Source organism: Nematolebias whitei, chromosome 15, assembly GCF_014905685.2.
Source record: "Nematolebias whitei isolate Nwh7 chromosome 15, NemWhi1, whole genome shotgun sequence".
Classification (NCBI taxonomy): domain Eukaryota; kingdom Metazoa; phylum Chordata; class Actinopteri; order Cyprinodontiformes; family Rivulidae; genus Nematolebias; species Nematolebias whitei.
In genome coordinates this window covers 12,379,737-12,403,764 of record NC_056512.1, presented here as the reverse complement: position 1 = coordinate 12,403,764, position 24,028 = coordinate 12,379,737, and the positions used below count along the sequence as shown (strand labels likewise).

Below are 24,028 nucleotides of genomic sequence, written 5' to 3'. Positions count from 1 at the left end.
GAACTCGCGTTAAATGATGAATATATCCCAGCATCTGTTCATCTACAGCTGATTGGTAACTCTAAATTGTCCCTAGGTGTGAGTGAGAGAGTGAATGGTTGTTTGTCTTGTTTGTCTCTATGTGGCCCTGTGATGAACTTGCGACCTGTCCAGGGTGTACCCCGCCCCCCACACAATGATTGCTGGACATGGGCACTGGCGACCTCCGTGACCCAAAATGGAAGAAGCGCGTAAAAGATAATTGATGGATGGATGGCTCAGTCCAGATAGATAACAAAAAGGTTAAATCAGACAACCATGTGTGTCAACATAGCTGGTTCTGAATCCTCCCCTGCTCCTCTGTTTTTCTGGTTCCACAGGGCTCTATTTAGGGTCCCCTGCTTTTCTCCCTTTACCTGCGTCCTTTGGGATCAATTCTCAGAAAGCATTGGATCTATTTTTCACTGTTATGCTGACAATAGTCAGATATTCAGATTCTTAGTTCATATCTTAGATGTTATTACTGTTTTTCTTATACGTTTTATTGTTGGATGTAACTGAGACCCCGTGTACATAATTTCGCTCCACCACATGTACCACATGAGGTGCGAATGACAATAAAGAAACTCTGACTCTGACTCTGATATATATGCCACTAAAAAAGAAAGATGCCTCATCAATTAGGCCACTTCTGTTGTGTCTTGAAGACATGAAAGCCTGGGTATCTTTAAACTTTTTAAATTTTAATGAAAAGAAAACAGAATTGATAGTGTTTGGTCCTAGTGGCTCCTGTGAACCTTGCCCTGTTGATCTGGGTCCTCTTGGCACCACATGTTAAGAGAACGGTTTCTAAATTGGGTTTTAAAATGGACAGAGATTTTAATTAAATTCCCCAATTTGGAGCGGTGGTTAAGGCCTGTTTTCATCACCTCAGACAGCTGGCTAAGGTAAAGCCCATCCTCACACAACAGCAGCTGGAGACAGTAATTTATGCCTTTGTCGCATCTTTGCTGGATTACTGTAAAGGCCCCAGTATACTTGGGCAAACCTTTTTCCGGGTGGACTCGACGTGCACTGTCCGCAGAGGGTTTAGACTTCATGCTCAAACGTCCACCCTGAGTGGCTGCAGACCAGTTCCGCAGGTAAGGAGCGTTTACCTTTGAGACAAATTGAGGTTGCCGATTGGTCATTTGCTGACACACCTACTGGATTGATTGACAGGTCGGAAAAAAAAAAACGAGAGCTGGCTGCCACGGCGGTGTTCTGTGTTTGTATGTTGTTAATAAAAAGTTCTAAAAAAAAAAAAAACAGAGCGCTGGCCCTGCAGCCCACATATCAGACCAGCCCACCAGGAAATCTCCAGATGCTCCTGCAGCCACGCTGGACCTGATTTTAATTCTCTCATGACAAATTCATTCATTTCTCACCATTTTAGTCATGGTGTCAATGGTTTCAATGGAGGAGGAGGAAGAGATCACTTGCCTTTTGGCAAAAGAACAAAAGAAAAGGCCAGATCAGGGATGAAGAAGAGGAATTTAATACATTGGTGTCTCATACAAAACAGTTTGTCGCCTAACAGTTTACTGTGCAACACATGGTACACGTACGCGGTTGTAAAAATTGAGCTTTGCACAGACATGCCCTGCGGGCGTCCGCTTCAACTTTAATCTGGTATGCACGGACCTCCGCGGACTGACGTACGCTCAAGTATACTGGGGCCTTAACACTCTTTACCTTGGGGTCAGCAGTCCTCCCTCAGACATCTCCAGTTGGTCCAGAACTCTGCTGCTTGGCTTCTAACTAGAGTTCAAAAGAGGGAGCACATCACCCCCACTCTGGCTTCACTCCACTGGCTGCCTGTTCATTTTAGAGTTCATTTTAAGATTATTTTATTTGTTTTTAAAAGTTTAAATGGTCTTGCTCCATCCTACCTCTCTGAGCTGCTTCACCCATACTCTCCTTCTCGGTGCCTCAAATCATCTGGTCAATTGCTCTTGAAGGTGCTGAGGCCCAAACGGAGGCTCAGAGGGCTGAGCTTTTTCTCAGAGCTTTTTCTGTTGCTGCTCCAATCAATCTTAAGGCTACGTTTGGCAGACTGCAACTTTTACAGACATCAGCATGGAGACAGCAGCGCTCAAACGGAAAGAGGAGGCGCTGTGCCTGGGGAAGAAGAGAGGGTGCTGGGCTGGCATGTTGGTGAGGCAGAAAGCAAATGCTAGGTCCAGCAGACTGCTGATACCATCTCTTTCTGTCCAACGTCCGGTCCTTGGATAACGAGATGTATCTGCTTCGACTGAGCATGAGTGCCTCAGAGTAGATGAATGAATGTGCGATAATCTGTCTCACAGAGACATGGCTAAAAAGCGACATGCCAGATTCAGCGTTTCAGATGGACGACAGACTTTTTTTTCTGAGTGGACCGCTTCAGCGAACAAACGGGAAAGACACGCGGAGGGGGCGTGTGTGTGTTTACATAAACAAAGACTGGTCCACAAACTGTACGCTAATAAATAGTTCATGCTCCAAGGCTTTAGAGCAACTAACAGTTAAGTGTCAACCACATTATTTATAGGGCTGGGTACCTTTCTAAAAAAAATTGGTACCGGCACCTTCACTTCGGTGTCGGTTCCAGAACGGTACGTTTTTCGGTACCAATTTTATAATTAATATAATTTCTCACAAGAAGATATTACATTACTGTACAAACCTTGAGTTTTTTTTTTTACTTTGGTATTTTTCCATTCCAAGCAGTTTTCTTACATAAAAATAAACAAATGATTTCTAGTACAAAAGAACAGTTGCAAACCAGTGACACGTTAGTGTCTAATGCTCACTGCTACATACTGAGGACCTTTTCACTTAGCAGTTTTTCTGGACTCAAACAAGCCCGCTCCTGGATGGTGTCTCCAGCAGTAGAAAATGTTTGCTCTGAGGGTGTGGATGATGCTTGTTGCACACAGATATACCTGGTTGCCAAGTTTGATAGCATTAGCATAGTGTCCCTCACATTCCACCACCAGGTCACTGGGTTCACTGAGGTTAGGGTTGATGGCAGATTTCTGCACCTCTGTATCTCTTCCTGAATATTCTGTGTGTTTCTCTGGGGTTTAGGGCTCTTATCATCTCCTTAATTGACATTAGAACACAAAACATCAACAGTAACATGGTTGTGCTAATATTGCTCAAAAAACATTATCTAGGCTGAGAGATAAAGACTTAACTGGTCAACAATATCCTTTTAAATTTTAATTACCTCTACCTTGTAGCCTCCACTGTAGAAAAAGGCAGCAAACTTTTAACAACAACAAAGTCCATGCTCAATAATCCAGGTATAAAATCCAACATTTTTCAGTCAAGTCATCTGGACAGTTTCTTTTTTTTGTGCTGAAACGTTTCGCCTTCAATCCGGAAGGCTTCATCAGTCAAGGAAACACAAAACAAAACTGATTCTTCCCCCAACAGCTTACTCCAAAGTGGAACAAACCAGTTCTGCTTGTGATAAGATGGTCTCTTTGGTACTCCCCTCCTCCATTGCCGGCCCTCTTCCTTGTTGACAGTCTTGTCAACCTGGTTGAAAACAACAAAGTCCATGCTCAATAATCCAAGTATAAAATCCAACATTTTTCAGTCAGGTCATCTGGACATTTTTTTTTCTTTTTTGTGCTGAAACGTTTCTCCTTTGATCCGGAATGCTTCCTTGACAGATAAAGCGACGGACTGTTTTGTATGCGACACCAATTTAATAAATTCCCCTTCTTCATCCCTGATCTGGCCTTTTCTTTTGTTTTATTGCCAAGAGGCATGCGAGCTCTTCCTCCTCCTTTGATGCCATGACTGAAATGATGAGAAATTAAGGAATTTGTCACAAGCGAATTAAAATCAGTCCCAGCGTGGCTGCGGTAGGGTCTGGAGATTTCCTGTTGGGCTGATCTGATGTCTGGGCTGCTGGGCCAGTGCTCCCTGTTTTTTAATTTTTTTATTTTGTAGAACTTTTTATTAACAACATATAAACACAGAACACTGCTGCGGCTGTCAGCTCTTTTTTTTTTTTTTTTCGACCTGTCAATCAGTCCAGTGGGCATGTCAGCAAATGGCCAATCAACGACCTCCGTTTGTCCCGAAGGTAAACGCCCCTTGTCTGCGGAGCTGCTCTGAAAAATGTTGTGGATATGGGAAGTGCTGTGTTTGTTTTGTGGTGCGACATTTTCAGCCGTTTGCAAGAAATTTGTTGTATTGGTACAGCAGAAATTATCATATTTTTGTGGTTGCACCAAAAATTAGGATAAAACTCATTTACACTCTATTTTCCTCCTTTAAAAGCTACCATACTGTTTCAGTACCAATAATCTTTTGACTCAGACATGAGGTACACAGTTACAATAGCAAAGATTTAACAACATCAATCAATTTAGTCACAGCTAAATAGGGCTGTGTCCATCCATCCATCCATCCATTTTCTTCCGCTTATCCGGGGTCGGGTCGCGGGGGTAGCAGCCTAAGTAGAGAGGCCCAGACTTCCCTCTCCCCAGCCACTTGGTCCAGCTCCTCCGGGGGAATCCCGAGGCACTCCCAGGCCAGCCGAGAAACATAGTCCCTCCAGCATGTCCTGGGTCTTCCTCTGGGCCTCCTCCTGGTAGGATGTGTCCGGAACGCCTCACCAGGAAGGCGTCCAGGAGGCATCCTAAACAGATGCCCAAGCCACCTCAACTGGCTCCTCTCGACGTGGAGAAGTAGCAGCTCTACGCTGAGTCTCTCCCGGATGATCGAGCTTCTCACCCTATCTCTAAGGGAGAGCTCAGACACCCTGCGGAGAGAACTCATTTCGGCAGCTTGTATCCGAGATCTCGTTCTTTCGGTCACAACCCAAAGCTCATGACCATAGATGAGGGTGAGAAAGTAGATCCATCAGTAAATTGAGAGCTTCACCTTTTGACTCAGCTCTTTCTTCACCACGACAGACCTGTACAGTGCCCGCTTCACTGCAGACGCCACACCTATCTGCTTATCGATCTCACGCTCCATTTTTCCCTCATTCGTGAACATGACCCCAAGATACTTGAACTCCTCCACTTGGGGTAGAACCTCCTCCCTGACCCGGAGAGGGCACTCTACCCTTTTCCAGCTCAAGACCATGGCCTCGGATTTGGAGGAACTGATCTTCATCCCAGCCGCGTTGCACTCTGCTGCGAACCGCTCCAGCGAAAGCTGCAGATCACGATCTGATGAAGCCAGTAGTACCACATCATCTGCAAAAAGCAGAGACGCAATCCTAAAGCCACCAAAAAGGATCCCCTCATCACCTCTGCTGTACCTAGAAATTCTGTCCATAAAAGTTATGAACAGAATCGGTGACAAAGGGCAACCTTGGCGGAGTCCAACTCTCACCGGGAACAAGCCTTACTTACTGCCGGCAATGCGGACCAGGCTCTGACACCGGTCATACAGAGACCTAACAGCCCGTATCAAAGGGCCCAGTACCCCATACTCCCAGAATACCCCCCACAGGGTTCCCAGAGGGATGCGGTCGAACACCTTCTCTAAGTCCACAAAGCACATGTAAACTGGTTGGGCAAACTCTCACACACCCTCCAGTACCCTGCTGAGAGTGTAGAGCTGGTCCAGTGTTCCACGACCAGTATGAAAACCGCACTGCTCCTCCTGAATCCGAGGTTCGACTATCCGACGGACCTTCCTCTCCAGAACCCCCGAATAGACCTTACCAGGGAGGCTTAAGAGCGTGATCCCCCTGTAGTTGGAACACACTCTACGGTCCCCCTTTTTGAATAGGGGGACCACCACCCCGGTCTGCCAATCCAGGGGAACTTCCCCCGATGTCCACGCAATATTGCAGAGTCGCATAAGCCAACACAACCCTACAACATCCAGAGCCTTAAGGAACTCCGGGCGAATCTCATCCACCCCCTAGGCCCTGCCACCAAGGAACTTTTTAACTACCTCGGTGACCTCATCACCAGAGATTGGAGGGCCCGACCCAGAGTCCCCAGGCACCGCTTCCTCAGTGGAAGATGTGCCGGTGGGATTGAGGAGGTCTTCAAAGTATTCTGCCCACTGACCCACGACATCCCGAGTTGAAGTGAGCAGCGCACCACTCCCACTATAAACAGTGTTGGTGGCGTACCGCTTTCCCCCCTCCCGAGACGCCGGATGGTGGACCAGATTTGCTTCGAAGCCGTACGGAAGTCATTCTCCATGGCCTCTCCAAACTCCTCCCATGCCCGAGTTTTTGTATCAGTGACCACCCAAGCCGCATGTCTCTTGGACCGCAGGTACCCATCAGCTGCTTCTGGGGTCCCACAGGCCAAAAAGACAAGATAGGACTCCTTCTTCAGCCTGACAGCATCCCTCACTGACGGTGTCCACCACTGGGTTCGAGGGTTGCCGCCACGACGGGCACCGTCAACCTTGCGGCCGCAGCTCCGGTAAGCTGCCTCGACAATAGAGGCATGCAACATGGCCCACTCGGACTCGATGTCCCCTACCTCTCCCGAAACATGTTTTAAGTTCTCTCGGAAGTGGGAGTTAAAGCTCTGTCTCACAGGAGACTCTGCCAGACATTCCCAGCAAACCCTCACAACACGTTTGGGTCTGCCAGGTCTGACCGGCATCCTCCCCCACCATCGGAGCCAACTCACCACCAGATTGTGATCAGTGGACATCTCCGCCCCTCTTTTCACCAGAGTGTCCAAGACATGTAACCGCAGATCAGATGAGACAATGACAAAGTCGATCATCGAACTGTGGCCTAGGGCGTCCTGGTGCCAAGAGCACATATGGACACCCTTATGCTTGAACATGGTGTTCGTTATTGACAATCCATGACGAGCATAGAAGTCCAACAACAGAACACCACACAGGTTCAGATCGGGGGGGGCCGTTCCTCCCAACCACACCCCTCCAGGTCTCACTGTCATTGCCCATGTGAGCATTTAAGTCCCCCCAGCAGAACAAGGGAGTCCCCAGGAGGTGCACTTTCCAGTACCCCCTCCAAGGACTCCAAAAAGGGTGGATAATCTGAACTGCAGTTTGGTGCATAAGCACAAATGACAGTCAGAACCCGTCCCCCCACATGTAGTCGGAGGGAGGCCACCCTCTCATTCACCGGGGTGAACCCCAACACATAGGCACCAAGATGGGGGGCAATAAGTATGCCCACTCCTGCTCGGCTCCTCTCACCAGAGGCAACTCCAGAGTGGAAGAGTGTCCAGCCCCTCTCAGGAAAACTGGTTCCAGAGCCATGCGTAGAGGCGAGTCCAACCATTTCTAGCCGGAACCTCTCAACCTCACACACCAGCTCAGGCTCCTTCCCCACCAGTGAGGTGACATTTCACGTCCCAATAGCCAGCTTCTGTAGCCGAGGAACAGACCGCCAGGGTCCCTGCCCTCGGCCACCACCCATCCCACATTGCACCCGACCCCTTTGGCCCCTCCCACAGGTGGTAAGCCCATGGGAAGAGCTGGGTACCTTTCTAAAAAAAAAAATCTGTACCGGTGTCGGTACCTTCACTTTGGCGTTGGTTCCTGGACGGTTCTTTTTTCGAGACCAATTTTGTAATTACTATTAATTCTAACAAGAATAAAATTACGTTACACATTATAGTACAAATTGTGAGTTTTACTTTTTAACTTTGGTATTTTTCTATTCCAAGCTGTTTTCTTACATAAAAACAAACAATTTCTATGTCAAAAGACCAGTTACAAACCAGTGACACGTCGGTGTCTAATGTTCACTGTTACACACTGAGGACCTTTTTACTTAACAGTTTTTCTTCAGAAACCTCAACATGTCTGCTTTCTCTGGATACAAACAAGCCCGCTCCTGGCTGTTGGTGTCTCCAGCAGTAAAAAATGTTCACTCTGAGGCTGTAGATGATGATTGTTGCATACACAGATACCTTGTTGTCAGTTTGATAGCATTGACATATTGTCCCTCACATCCCATCAGCAGGTCACTGGATTCACTGAGGTAGGGGATAATGCAGACATATGCACCTCTGTGTCTCTGCCTGAATCTTCTCTGTGATTCTCTGGGGTTTAGGACTCTGATCATCTCCCTAACTGACATTAGAACAAAACATCAACAATAACATGGTTGTGTTATTATTACTCAAAAAACATTATCTAGGCAGAAAGATAAAAGCTTAACTGGTCAACAAAATCCTTTACTGCTCAACTTACCTCCACCATGCAGCTCCATTGTAGAAAAAGCAACAAACTTTTAACAACAAAGTTTGTGACTGTCTTGTGGCCCACACCTCGCTTTTTTTTTTGGCCCCCTCACATCAGGGTCAGAGGCTCCTGTGAGGAGAACATAAACAGTGAACATTAGTGAAATGTTTAAGCAGCTGACTGGATGGATGAGCAGTTTCACAAGCTAAGCTTCTTTTGTTTCTGTCAATTTTTAGTTGGCTTCTCATTTTAGCTAGCTACGTAGATATCCATAAAATAAATGTACACACTAATATCTTAAAGTTAGCATTACATGGATCATAGTTTAATTCACCGCGATATACGTGTTAAGCTGCAGTTACGTTAACAAACGTAAACTCACCATCTGAAGCACAGTTGCAGAGCCGTCCTCGGAGTTCTTTGATGAAGAGTCCGGTCGTGGAGATAATGAATCAGGACGTTCAGGCTCTCTAACACTCACAGGCTGACTTTAATGCTGAGAGGAGGAGGGGGAGGCTGCTGAACTCCACTCTCCTCGCAGAAAAACACGGAGCAACTTTCTGCTTGCGTGTTGTCGAAACCGTTCGACAACTCGCGCTGCACACGTGAACCCGTCTGTGGGCGTCACCAGCACCATAGACATACATTATACATAGATTAGGTATGGCAGCTCTATACAGCTCTGGGTGTAGTCTTTTTGTCATATGTCTGGTGTTTTACCTGCCTGCATGCTGAAACCATGTGACACTTTACAGCCAATACCGAAACTTGACATCGAAAGAAGAGTGACATTTCAATACATACACCGACCGGTGCTGTTCATTCGGTGCCATAAAAGAACCTCTGTTCGTTACTCAGACCTAGAGCTAAAACATAATGATCCTTTTTTCACCTGGCCATGTTAATCTTTGTTGTGTTAGAAATCTTCAACATACAATGACAGGTTGAAACAAATTAAACTTGTACTTAGAGGTTTGACTCATTATAAGAAGTGTTATGGCAGTCATTAGTACTCGTACTAGTACTCTATATTAATGAGTGGTCAAATGTAAGTACTTATAGTTGGTTAAAACATGAAATTGGTGCATCTTTAGATTACTGAAAGCGATTCAGCTCAGCTCCTCTCTTCACCTGTGTCCAAAATGAAAACAAACGGCCGCAAATCAGATAACATGACTACAAAGTCAATCATTGATCTACGACCTAGGGCATCCTGGTGCCAAGTGCACTTATGGACACTTTTATGTTCAGACATGGTATTTGTGATGGACAATCTATGACTAGCACAGAAGTCCAACAACAGAACACCGCTCGGGTTCAGATCAGAGAGGCCGTTCCTCCCAATCACACCCCTCTAGGTCACACTGTCATTACCCACATGGGCGTTGTCCCCCAGCAGAACAAAGGAGTCCCCAGTTGGCGCACCTTCCAGCAACCCCGCCAAGGACTACAAGAAGGCCGGATACTCTGAACTGCCATTTGGTGCGTAGGCACAAACAACAGTCAGAGCCCCTCTCCCAACCGAAGGCGAAGGAAAGCCACCCTTCCATCTACCGGGGAAAACTCCAACACACAGGCACCAAGTCTGGGGGCTACAATTAGACTCACACCAGCTCGATACCTCTCTCCATGGGAAACTCCAGAGTGGACTAAGGTCCAGCCCCTCTCAATGAGATCGGTTTCAGAACCCATGCTGTGCATCGGGGTGAGCCCAACTATATCTAGTCTGTACCGCTCAACCTTGCGCACAAGCTCAGGCTCCTTCCCCACCAGAGAGGTCACGTTCCATGTCCCAAGAGCCAGCTTTGGAAAGCTAGGGTCAGAGCGCCAAGGTCTCCGCCTTCGGCCACTGGCCATGGCATCATGCACTTATGGCCCTTCCTGCAGGTGGTGGGTCCACAGGAAGGCAAACCTATGCTGCTCCTTTGGGCTGAGCCTGACCAGGCCCCATGGGTAGAGACCCAGTCACAAGGCGCTCGCCGACAAGCTCCTCCCCCAGGCCTGGCTCTAGAGTGGGGCCCCGGTAGCCAGTGTCCTGGCAAGGGACACCAAGCTCCTTGTATTTTCCTGTCCATATAAGTCTTCTGAATCACATTTTTCTGGCCTGTCACCTAGGACCAATCTGCCTTGGGAGACCCTATGAGGGGCAAATATAATTGCCCCTGGCTTAAAAGCTCCTAGGATCATTCTGGTGCAAAAACTCCTACACCATGGTAAGATGGCTATTCAAGGATGTATACAGAATAATGAATAGTCTTTAGAGTGAAATTGTCTTCAATGAAAGTGAATTTAAAGTTTGAGAACTGAGCTTCTTTACAAAATCCTAATGATGGTTTCTTTATTTTTCAGGGGTGCGGGGTTAAGATTTAGGGGTGCTTGAGCACCCCCAAAATGGGCTAAAATCACCACTGGGTTTAGCTCTGGAAACACAACTTAATAAAAGTTTTAAACTTAATTTAAAGGTTTTGCTGCATTTGTCCAAGATGATCAATTCATTTTCATTAATAAAAATGCAGGTTTTCATCAACTTATTTAAAAGTGGTGTTCTTTTCAGTTAACAATATTAGGGTGATTGTCCCAGGGCCATTTTCAGCCCTCGGGCCGTATTTTGTCCACATCTGCTCCGACTCATTTCTGGCCATTTTCTTTGGAGTAATGAACACAGTTTATTCATAATAAAATAATTGTTTTTGTTTAGAATAAACATTCATTAGACACTGCTGAAGCTCATTATAGAAATTGGTCCATTCTGTACTGAAGTTTCCCTCTCATGTTTGGAGACAAGACAAAATTCTGAGTCCTCCTGACCTCTGACATGGTTTTCTGCTCGTCCTTCCAGGCATCAGGGTTTTGGTGGACGCTAGAGAAAAACTGCACATCCCATGGGGCGACCCAACAAACCAGAAGCACGGAGACAAAGTGATGGGCTTTGACACTCGCTCAGCAATGACCCACGGTCACGGCATGGTGGAGACCAGAATCTTTCAGCACTACTTACCTTCCATTCGGGCTCTGTGGGCTGACCAAGGCATCCAGAATGCCTACGATCGCCGCAGGGAGTTCCAGCTGGTGAGTCAGGAACAATGCTACAACACATTTTATATGAAAAGTTAGCATGTTTTAAAGTTCGCTTTAGCTTGAGCTTTACGCCTGGTTTTAGAAATTCTACTATAATTACATTATTCTACTTATTATATAATCATTATTAAGCATCATGTCATTTTAATTTCATTAATCTAGACACTCAAACCACTTTACACTACAATCTGTGCCCTCTTACCCATTCACACAGCACTCTACTAGAGCTAAACAAAGAATAATCAGAGCTTTATCACATTCATACACTGATGGGGCACACATCAGAGGCAATGAGGGGTTCAGCGTCATGCCTGTGGCTGCTGGTGGAATGAAACCCCCAACCCTTGCATCAGAGGACGACTGCGCTAGCCAGATGCCCATATAATCATTATTAAGCATTATGTCATATTAATTATATTATTCTACTTATTATATACAGTAGTCCCTTGCTAATTCGTTTATCGTGAATTCGCTATATTGCCAGTGTTTCTCCTACCATTATACAAGCGGGGTGCCCCACCCCGTCAACTGAATCGAGCACCCCGCCTACCAAACCAAACTTGCCCCCCCACCTGCCCACCTGGCACTGACATAGCACTAAGCTAGCAGTGAGAAATACAGGTTCTCTAGCTAAAAAGCTAAAGGAAGCACTCGTGTTGCCTCTTCCCTCATGCTAAACGCCCCCTGCCCCCACTCAAAAACTGTTAGTACAAGTCGCGCTCGGACAAGTGTCCGTCCCCCCATCAACAAAAATCATGTATGAGATGAGCACCCCGCCATGGCAAGTTAACTAGGGGAAACACTGATCGTGGTTTTTCAAAGTAAGATTGGACATGACACAATTGGCTGATTGATGGATGAGCCATGGATTGTTTATTTAAAATAAATTATTTTAAATTATTTTAAACCATGTGTGCAGCCCACTAGTGCAGGGGGAAGCTCTCTCCTGCAGCTGATTTCCTTCTCTGCCACGCACACACATTTCTGCTGCAGCAGCTTTGTGAAGGGTTAATTAACCCTTTGCTGTCCAGATGCACCCATCGATTTTTGTCTTCCAACATAAAGTTCAAAGTTTGTCACATCGTAAATCGTCATAATCACAATTAAAAGTGTTAAAAGTTATTTTTAATTATTTTAGAACTTCTATGTTTGGTTGTTTCAGTGTAATTGATCAAGAAGTATATTTCTGCTCCATGCTGCAGAGCTGTGAAGCTGTGTGACATCCCTTTGGTGTCCTGCTGCACTTCTCTACAATTTAAATGTAAATACTGTAACATTTTCAATAAACAATCCATGCGTTGTTTATTTAAAATGTTAATTATTGAAATTTAAATTGTTTATTTAAGGAGGGAGATTAGGAGTAACTAGTGATGAGTGAGTGTGATTGCAGCCTGGCACGTCATGACAAAGTTTACTGAACCTGAACTTGAACTTGGACTATTGTATCCCTACTTCGCGGTTTTTCACTTATCGCGGGTGGGCGTGGTCCCTAACACCCGCGATAAACAAGGAATTATTGTAATCATTATTAAGCATTATATCATATTAATTACCATTGTTTCCCCTAGGTAACTTGTCATAGTGGGGCGCTCATCTCGTCCATGATTTTTGTCTGGGGGGGGTGGGGGGATATGTCCTGAGCTGCGCAGCGTGCTGTTTATACCAACAGTCTTTTTTCGGTAGTCGGGGCGCTCGGTTCTGTTGTCGGTGTGGCGCCCCCCGCTTGCATAATGGTAGGGGAAACACTGATTATTATGTCGGCGTGTGGAAGTTTTACTTTTTTGTTGGTGAGAATGTCAGATTCCTAAGGTTTATGGACTATGTTGAGCCTTGCTACATCATCCCCAATTGGAGATATTTTTCCGAAGTAACATTACCCAAGTTACAAGCCGTCATTTCCGACGTCATTGAGAAGCTAATAGCCGATAACACGACTTGTTGGGTAAGTTTTACCACAGACATTTGGACGTTGTGTTAACCCCGTTAGCATGATTAGTCTTACAGCACAATGGATGGACAAAAACTTTGAACTTAAAAAGGCTGTCCTTCATGCACAGGAGTGCAGAGGATCCCACACTGCAGCTAGGAACCTGGAACAAGTCTCCACAAGTGAGACAGCATCACAGGTGACTAATGCTAATAAATAATATTTAATACTTTAATTTAATATAAGTTAAAATGCTATGCATTATCTTATTGACGTCAGAAATGACGGTTTGTAACTCCGGTAACGTTACGTTGGAAAAATATTTCCTACTTGGGATGATGTAGCGAGGCTCAACATAGTCCATAAATCTTAGGAATCCGACATCCTCACCAACGAAAAATAAAACTTCCACACCGCTGACATTTTGAATTTTCCTCTCCACTGTGAGATCGGACAGGCGCATGTGACGTCATCGCGTTGCGCTGCCGCTGCAGGCAAAACCAGCGCCTTTTACAGACTTTTTCCAAAAAATTAGAATATCATGGAAAAGTTGTTTAACTTCCGTAATTCCATTCAAATAGTTAATCTTTAATTGATAGGTTCAGGGCACACAATTTAAACATTTTCAAGTATTTATTTGTTTATTTTTACATAATTTGGGCTTCCAGCTCATGAAACCCACAAAAACAGGAATTCAAAAAAATTAGACTACTGTGAAGTCATCAGCCTACACTACTCAGTATTTGCAGAAAAAAAGAAAGAAATTAGGATCACAACAAATCAATCAAAATATGGTACTTTCAAAACGATATGTCAATCTTCAATACTTGGTTGGGAATCTCTTTGCCTTAATCACTGCCTCGATGTGACGTGGCGTTGAGGCAATCAGACTGTGACATTGTCTGGGAGTTATGGAAGCCCAGATTTCCTTGATGTTTGCTGTCAGCTCTTCTTTGTTGTTGGGTCTGGTGCCCCTCATTTTCCTCTTGAGAATACCCCATAGATTCTCAATGGGGTTTAGGTCCGATGAGTTTGTTGGCAGGTCGAGCACTGTGATGGATGAGCATCAAACCAGGTTTTGGTGCTTCTGGCGGCATGGGCAGGGTCCAGGTCCTGCTGGAAGATGAAATCTGCATCTCCATACAGATCCTCAGCAGAAGGAATCATGAAGTCCTCTAAAACATTCTGGTAGACTTTTTTTTTTTCATTCAACCTTTATTTAGACAGGTTAATCCCATTGAGTCTCGAGGACTCATTTACAAGAGACCCGATTTCAACAAAGAATGATGACAACAATGGACAACGCGACAACAATAGTTATAAAAAGGCATACAGATTTTTTTTTTTTTTTTTTTTTTTTACATATAAGATGGCAAAAGTAAAAGTAACAAAAACAGCTAGATTATAAGGCGAATGTAGAAAACTAAAAACAGGAACATGTTTACACTGGTCCTTGCCAGGAGTCCAACAGATTCTTAAAGCCACTTGGAGAGGTCAAGGTCGAGAGCTTCAGATCTTTTTGCAAGATATTCCAGGAAACAGGAGCGGAGTAGGAGAAGGCCCTTTTGCCAAGTTCAGTCCTCACTGAGGGGACACTGCAGGTAATAATGCCCTGAGAGTGCACGCTGTAGCTGCACTCACGCAAAGACATGTAGGAGATGTATGAAGGCAACAGACTAAGAAGTTATTTGACTGTTTTGGTGACCTTGGATTTAAGAAAGAGTTTACAAACACCTGCACCGGACATTGCACCCCAAATCGTGACTGACTGTGGATATTTGACACTGGACCTCAAGCAGGATGGGTTCTGTTCCTCACCCTTCCTCCTCCAAACCCTTGGACCTTGATTTCTGAATGAAAGGCACACTTTACTTTCATCGGAAATCGATACGTTGGCTCATGTTCAGAAGTGCTTTGACGCAAGGAACCCGACATCTGTAGCCCATCTCCCGGATGCGTCTGAATGTGGTGGTTTTTTAAGCTGTGACTCCCGCCTCAGTCCACTTTCTGGATCTCTGCCAGATTCTGGAATCTTCTCTGTTTGATAATCCACTGAAGCCCACGGTCATCTCTTTTGCTGGTGCATCTTCTCCTGCCACATTTTGCCCTTCCACTAGACTTTCCATTGATATGCTTGGACACAACACTCTGTGAACATCCAGCCTCCTTAGCTATGAACTTTTGTGGCTTACCCATCCTATGGAGGGTATCAATGATGGTCTTCTGGCCACTTGTTATGTCTGCAGTCTTCCCCATATTGAACCGAACTGAGACAATTTAATGACACCTGGGGAAACCTGTGCAGGTGCTTTGAGTTTAGTAGATGATTAGTGTGTCACACTCAGTTTAAAACATTCATACCCTGCAACATTTGGGCTGATTTCTTCACAGTAGTCTAATTTTTTGAATTCCTGTTTTCGTGGGTTTCATGAGCTGGAAGCTCAAATTACGTAAAAATAAACAAATAAATACTTGAAAATGTTTAAATTGTGTGCCCTGAATCTATCATCTATTAAATATTAACTTTTTGAATGGAACTATGGAAGTTTAACAACTTTTCCATGATAATCTATGTTTTTGGAAAGGGTCTGTATATCTGCGAGTTGTTTTAATGGAATGGCCGATGTCCGATATTAAACTTTAATGCTAATATTGGCCGTTACCATGCCGATAATATCGTGCATCCATATATTCTACATTTTATATAATCATTAATAAGCATGATGAAATATTAATTACATTATTCTACATTTTATATAATCATTAATAAGCATTATGTCATATTTATTACATTGTTCTGCTTTTTATATAATCATTATTAAGCATTATATATTATTTCAGCAGCAAAAGTACCTGCAATTGCTTTTGTTTTGTATTTATTTAGAAGCAAATTAATTGCGTTACATGTTTACATTTTTGATGTAATACCTTGAAATCGTGTTTTTGCTGATGATGAACTTCTAGCCAGAATTGAGCTGTTCTATTCGCCCTTTAAGGCTGTCACTTAGTGGGTTTTATCCCATCATGCGAAGCATTGCACTGAAAAATTTAGTCCACGCCCACCTGCTGTGTGGGCCCCACCCGGTCAGTATAAATTACGTTAAGAGCGGGTAATCGGCTCCCATTTTTATTCAGCAAGCTAATAACACTGTCTGAAGAACGAAGAAGAAAAGTTGTCTAGCTTGACCAACCTATATTAAGACTTCCTGTGGCCCGCCACGTCAACCTCCTGTCGTCCTGGTGAGTTCTCCTCCCCGAGGAGAAGCAGACGAGCAGTCTTGTTTCAAGGTAAGCGCCGAGGAGTATTTCTCATTGGCAGGTCGCTACACGCTGGACGACGCCATCTTGTAATTTTCCTCTTATCGCCGACTCTCGGAGCGAATCGGATGTTTCCTATGGGACAGGCGACGTCGGCATGTCCCCTGCTGCTCATTCCCTCCTGGAGAGCATAATGTCGGTATTCGCGCAACGCCTCCCCGCTCTGCTACGCCAGCCCCGCCCGTCAGACATCCCCAGCATCCGGAAGTTCAGCTTTTCCCGGAGATCGCCAACAGGTGGCGCCCTAGGACAACAAACCGCAGAGCTCAGGGGGAGTTGACTCAAAATGAGCGGTTTGTGGAGGATGTGTGTGAAGAGGACATGAGTGTTTGGAATAAAACATCATTTTATGATGAAAGTGTCTATTTTAGCCAGTCTGTCAGCTCGGATGACCTGACAGCGGCTCCGTCACACATCCTCCACACAAATGAGCCAGTGGCCTTTAAAAGGGTTTTTCAATCACCGTTGCTCCAAAACAAGGCGAGACGCCCGCATGACATAACAGTCGTAAGTGAATGTGGTCCGCACAACGAGTTCAGTGGAATAACTCGTTTTCAGTCCAAGCTGCATACCCCTCACGAAGCGGTGTCAAATGCGCAGTCCCGCGACGCGAGCAGTCTTCACCCATACGGCGCTGCATTGATGAAGGCGCGCACACAGCTTATCAGTGCTCGCCCGCTCACGTCAACAGAAACGTGATACCGCTGAACGAGCCCAGTAACGAATCTCGCTCTCGGCAGGAACGACACGCGTCTCACCGCAGTGGTGTCAAACGCGCGCTCCCACGGCGTCAACAGTTTTCACACACCTCCTCAACACACGCCGGTCCACATAGACATGAATGTGGACCCGCAGCCCGAGCGCAGCATACAGACGCGCTCAGAGCCCCTTCGAGGAAGCTTCACCTGTGGGTCACGCGGAACACACTCCCGCGGCTCATGACAGCGGTTGATGCGGTGGATTGGCTGACATCCGTAAAAACATGATGCACCACCTAAACACGCGCCCACTCCATGGACGTTACGCGGAGTGGCTACGAGCTTGCTCGCCAGACGGATGGATGGCCAAAGCTGATAGCAGGGGTTACATGTTGCAACTTGCAGCCCGACCCCCTCCGTTCGGAGGAGTTTTTAGAGACGGTCCTGTCATCCAGACCAGGTCTCATCCCTAAAGGCAGAAGTCCAGGGGTTTCCCGACGGAGTGGAAAACACAGGTTGTTACTCACATTACTTCCTGGTTCCAAACAGACCGGAGGAACGAGACCGATGTGGACCTGTCAGTTTTTCAACAAGGCGATCGTGGGCAGACCGCTTCACTTGTTGGCACAGGCTCAGGTGTTGATGTCACACCTGCTAATTCTGGGCTTCGCCATAAAATTGGAAAAGTTCGATTCTCCCGGCCCAGACGATTGTTATCTGGGAGTGGGGCTAAACTCGTTTATTCGTTTATCATAGACGAGAATCGACTCTCTAAGAGTCCAGCTCCGCCATGTAAGAACGGGCAGAGTAATAACAGATATTTTCCGTTATAAAGCTGTTAAGAACGATGTCGTCAGTTCACACAGTGGCCCGCTGGACTTACTACACATGAGACGCCTCCAGAGATGGTTTGCTCGTCAGCGCATGGATCTGGTGAGGCAAAAGAGACGGACGATCACTGTTCCTTCCTCCGTGAGAGCAGACCTCCGACACTGGGAAACTCCCTGGTTCTGTCGGAGGGAGCTCCCGTCAGCAGACCTACATCACACGTGTCAGTCTTCACAGACACACCGGTGTCAGGTTGGGGGGTGACATGCCTATCTTGAGTTGTAGGGGCGCTGTGGCCTTTCTCACAACAGCTCATATAAACGTTCTGGAATTTTGCACGGTTCTGAATGCGATTCAACACTTTGCTCCTGTGCTGCAGAATCAACACGGTTTGATTCACACAGACAACAAGGTTACTGCTGCTTACATAAACTGGCAGGGGTGTGTGTGCTCAGCCCAAATGTTACACATTGCGAGAAAAGTACTGTGGGCACACCAAAATCTGTTCTCCATCAGAGCAGTGTACATCCCCGGTGTTCTGTACAAGAGGCAGATGTGATGCCCAGGGGCGGTCCGCGTCACGTGGAGTGGACTCTCCACCTTGGTCTGATGGCCCAGACGTGGCAGGAATTTGGCAAAGCGGCCGTGGACCTGTTTGTGACATGAGGATACGCTCAGTGTCAACTATGGGCTTCACTGAGCCCGCGAGACGAACCACCGCTGGGGGTGGACGTGTTTGCTCATAGCCTATGGCCCAAAATGCTTCTTTACGCATTCCCCCCACCTCCTCTGATATTACGGTTTTTGAACAGAGTTCAGGAGGAGGGATTGACAGCTCTCCTGGTGGCTCCCGAGCGCGTGAACGCACCATGGTTCCAGTTCTACGACGCCTGTTATCGGGGCGCCCGTGGAAACTGCCGTGGAGGGAGGATGCTCTCCTCCAGGCGGGAGGAGCGATCAGGAGTTACCCAGAAATAGGCCAGCACCTGTGGGTCTGGCCGCTGAACAGGTCCGCTTAGAGAGGATGGTCTCCCGCAAGATGTAGAGGCCACCTCATGTCCGCTAGGCGGCGTTCTGTCCTTTTTGCAGCAGCTGAGGGACATAAATTTGGCGTTCAGCACGATTAAACGTATGCTACAGCCATCTCTTCCTGTCACATAGTTTTCGGAGATAGAACAGCCTTTAATCATCCGCTGATGGAGCGTTTCGTAAAAGGTGTACAGAGAAGGTGTAGAGGCCACCTCATGTCCACTAGGCGACGTGCTGTCTTTTCTGCAGCAGGCGATGGACATAAATTTGGCGTTCAGCACGATTAAACGTATGCTGCAGCCATCTCTTCCTGTCACAAAGTTTTTGGAGACAGAACAGCTTTTAATCATCCGTTGATGAAGCGTTTTTTAAAAGGTGTACATAGACGCAGATCTGTTTTCACGCCCACTTGTTCCACAGTGGGATTTAACGCTGGTCCTCCGAGCCCTGATCAAGCTCCATTCAAGCCACTGAATCAGGTTCCAATTAAATTCTTGTCTCTTAAAACAGCCCTGCTGCTGGCTTTAACATCCGCTTAGAGGGTGAGTGATTTATCTGCCCTCTCTGTCGCTCCGTCATGTCTTAGAATTCAGGTTGATGGCAGCTCAGCTGATCTAAGACCGAATCCAGCTTTTATGCCTAAAACATCACGAGCTCTTTTAAATCAAGAGCGATATCGTTGGAGGGGTCCCCCCCCCCCCCCACACACACACACACAAATCAGAAGAAGAAGCATCTTTCCATCTTCTCTGTCCTGTGCGGGCGTTGACGTGTTGCATAACGTGCACAGCTGCAATGCCTCAAACTCAACATTTGTTTGTGCATTATAGAGATGCATCTGCAGGTCGCCCGTTACCACCCAGCGCCTGTCACACTGGCTGTGTGAGGCCATTTCTGAAGCCTACAGAGCATCAGATTTAGAGCCTCCTGACAACCTCAGGACACACTCGACCAGAGGTATCGCATCTTCGACTGCTTTGCATAATGGTATGACAATGCAGGATATTTGCACTGCGGCCGCGTGGGCAACACCCTGCTCAAGTATTCGTTTCTATTTACGTGATGTGACTGCTCGTTCCATGACACATTCTGTCCTTAGTGCCTTAACAGAATGAATATTGTTTTTCATGGAATCCCGTTTAACTCACATCTGTTTGCATGCATTTACAGTGTGAGATATTATCAGTCACAAGTTGTGACTGTTATTTTGGTTCTATTGTCATTAATCAGTTCATGACTATTGTTACCAATCAGTTCATTTGATTAATAATCAACTCACTTGTTATTATCAATCTGTTCATACTGTTCAGCCATGAACCGGTTGGTTCATGGCTCCTTTCAGCATTTTTCCTCCCCGTTGAAACTTTTCCGGGGCGTTCGTGCATTCAGAACGCATAGTTACACGGCATGCGTTTGTGCATGGTACACATAATTACGCAACGCGTAATTATGCACATGAAGAGCTGAGTGACAAGACGTTTTTGGGCAAGCTTCCGCTTCATATGATGTTCGAATGGACCCAGTGAAGCGAGGACTACATCCGCTTCGCCCTTAACCCACTAAGCGACAGCCGTAAAGGGCCAAGCCTATACGAAATAGAACGTTTGTTACATACTGTAACCCCAGATTCTATGAGTATAGGCGTAGCCATTTAAGCGTCTGGCCTCACTGTCTCCTAAGTGGCTGAAGAAAAATCTATTTGGGAGCCGATTACCCACTCTTAACGTAATTTATGCGGACTGGGTGGGGCCCATACAGCAGGTGGGCGTGGACTAAATTTTTCAGTGCAATGCTTCGCATGACGGGATAAAACCCACTAAGCGACAGCCTTAAAGGGCTACGCTTATACTCATAGAATCTGGGGTTACAGTACGTAACCAACGTTTTATGATGCATTGTCTGCTGTAAATCAAGTTGAACTTTAGGGAAACAGTTTAATTCCCTAGTTTTCATTTTAAATTCACCCTTTAATAAACTATTTCACATTTTGCCTCAGGAGATCAACTAAAACATTTAGTTTTCAGAACTGATCTAGTTCATAACTAAATTAATTACTTTGATTCAATTTAAACAAGTCTTGAGCGTTGTTTAACTTTTCTTTTCGTCCTTGACATGCGAGATGTGTTCAGAAAGGATGTTTGGTAACATCTTCATTTGCTTTTAAATCATTTAACTGTTTTGTTACTTGAAAAAAAAATTTTTTTTTTGTTGAAATTTGACTTCAGTTTGTCATTAGTTTATTTTATTTTTATATTTTTGTAAAGAAAAGCAATTGATGCTGACCATGACTGATTTATGACCACAGTAAAAGCACAAACCATTCCTGGCATGAATATTTTTTAAACCAATGTACTTTCAGTTTACGTTCCACTGAAGTAACATTTCTGTCTTTGTGTCCTCAGGGCGAGTCGGTCAAGTATTTCCTGGACAATTTGGGAAAGCTCGGACAGTCGGTAAGTCTCCCCCAGCAGGGAGGGCTGGATGCCACTGGCCAATGGGTGACGTAACACTCAACTGGTTTGTTGAAGAGAAGTGAAAGTGTCTTCTTCCTGTCATTGGCCATGGGTTCACACTAATTTGTGACTCTGTGCGCTCCTTTCTACCACATAGCTGCTTGATTTATCATGAATCACAACTACTGGAAACACAATGAAAACGTTGTGCTTTTAAAAACATGCTGCCGAAACTTTGACAAGCTCAGGAGAGTTTCTCCAAAACACTGTTGTAATCGGGGAATAACAGATGGTGAAGCGTTGTATAGAAGCAGATCAGATGTTGTATTTGACAGTTATACGACAGAGAAATTAGTTTAAATCACTGATGGGGAACGTGAAGCTAAGGAGCTTGTCTCATTCTGCTCAGAGCCTCTTCTTAGAAATCAGGAAAAAGATTCTGATTGGAGGACAAGTTGGAGCAGCTTCCTGTAGTCGACAAAAAATACTTTTTGTGCTTTGTGTGATGTTATCAAGAGGGCCTTCATTCCCAGTCGCTGTATGTTAAAGGATCATTCAACCATTTTGAAGTGGGCTTACATTAAAGTTGCATTCAGGCCCAAAAAATCCGATCCGACCCAGCCCCAGCCCGCAGTCATCATTTCCGAACCCCACCCGGCCCGATGAATAATAGTAATTACAGGTCCGAACCTAGACCCCCCCCCCCCCCCCCAACATTTTTAATTAGTTATTAACGGTTGGAGACGCGCGGCTGAATTAAGGGGCAGAAGATCGAAGCTGAGGTGGTGTTTGTCCTGTCATGGACACGGACCCTGCTCTGACACGTCTGCTTTATGATCTCACCTGTTTGGGTCGTCGGTTGCGCGTCCACTGAATGCAGCAGCTGAATGAACATCCATTTGGGCGATGGATCACTTACAGGCAGTGTAGTCCCATCTGAAGCTTAACTGAACTTTTACCTCTTTCAGGGCCAGTCAGCTCACGGTGAAATGGCCGCATGCGGCTGGTGATTGTATGGCAGGCCATGTTATCCTATAGTTTGATTGCTGCTGATCCTGACCCAATTAAAAGCCCGACAATGACTGGCCTGCCTATCCAGCACATTATCATGGCCCGGCCCGCCCCGTATTCGGGTCGGGTGGTGCCGGGCTTAGGGCTCGGGTTAGAAATGAATTCTAGCTTACATGGTTTACTCCAAAACTACCGTACTTGCTGCCATACATGTTACACCGCCGTATAAGTCGCATCAGTCCAAATATGTCTAATAAAGTGGAAAAAACCATAAATACGTCGCCTCACCGTTTAAGTCGCATCTATTATACATCACTGCTGACGCGTCACATTTGTTATACGTCACCACTGATAACCCGGAAATGTGGGCCAGTGTTGTGCCAATAATCGATTGGCTGCCAAATTGTAGCTGCAGGAGTGTGCACGGGAGGACTTTAACAAGAATTTAATAAGATCAACACTTAAAAACAATTGTTTGCTCAAAATTATAGTAAAGGTGTGTCTCAGTTGAACTTTTACTTAATAAATGCACTTTAATGGTCAAATCAGCTGCATTTCTCCTGGGCGTCGTGGCGAAATTAAGCTGATTTGACGTTTGCTCCAGGAGTTCCGGAACGAGACGAAAGTGGCTTTGTTTGGCAAGCCAAGCATCTCATTTATAGCCACTTTTACCTATTAATGAGACACTGCCATATTATTCGAGCACCCTCTAGCGGCTGAAAATGGTAGTGTTCAATATTTTTCATGCCTGAATGAATGAAATCGTCAGATCTCAGCCAAAAATTGTGTTATAAATATGGGAAAAAACATAAATAAGTCGCTTTGCTGTATAAGTCGCAGGGCATGCTACTTTATGCAAAAAGGTGTGACTTATACAGTGAAAAATACAGTAACTTGGTGGATAACCAGACAGTCTTTGTGCCAGCAGACTGAAAAAGTACGTTTTTTGCTTTTAAGGTTTATTAGGAGGTATAAGGTAAACTAACTAGGCTTTTTTCCTCTTTGATAGAATGAGATCAATACTCTTGTAGAATATATTCTTATAGATATTCTTGTAGAATATCAGAAATATGGGGATATAAACATTTAGAAGCATAAAACAAATACAAATGTATTTTTGCAAAAGACCTTCAAAGATTGAATGAAAAGGTCATTTTACAACCCTTGGACTGAGTGTAGGAGGCACAGGGTGTAACTCAAATTGTAAACAAAACGTAACGCTAATGACTCAAAAACGGCCCAATTTGGCATTACAATGATTTATTATCCTAATAGTTTTGGGTGTTACAGACAGAAGGGAAGCCATGGGCGGCTGTGGCTGAGTGGTTAGCGCAGTCGTCCTCCAATGCAAGAGTTGGGGGTTTGAACCCCACAGCAGTCACATGCCGAAGTGTCCCTGGGCAAGACACTGAACCCCTCATAGCCTCCGATGTGTGTCCCATCGGTGTATGAATGTGATAAATCACTGATTATTCTCTTTAGAATGATTTGTTCAATTAGCTTTGTAGAGATCTAGTAGA

The 24,028-nt window shown here is 45.5% G+C and overlaps 1 protein-coding gene across 1 annotated transcript in view; it reads left to right on the top strand.

Annotated features, from left to right (window-relative positions):
• The window catches only part of gna13b (guanine nucleotide binding protein (G protein), alpha 13b), a gene marked incomplete at its 3' end in the record, with an annotated part of 41,806 nt that extends 20,309 nt beyond the window's left edge, over positions 1-21,497 (top strand). The window contains 2 exon segments of the mRNA XM_037688806.1: positions 11,006-11,235; positions 21,447-21,497. Coding sequence (XP_037544734.1) covers positions 11,006-11,235; positions 21,447-21,497 — 281 coding nt within the window.
• Positions 21,498-24,028: the final 2,531 nt, after the last annotated feature.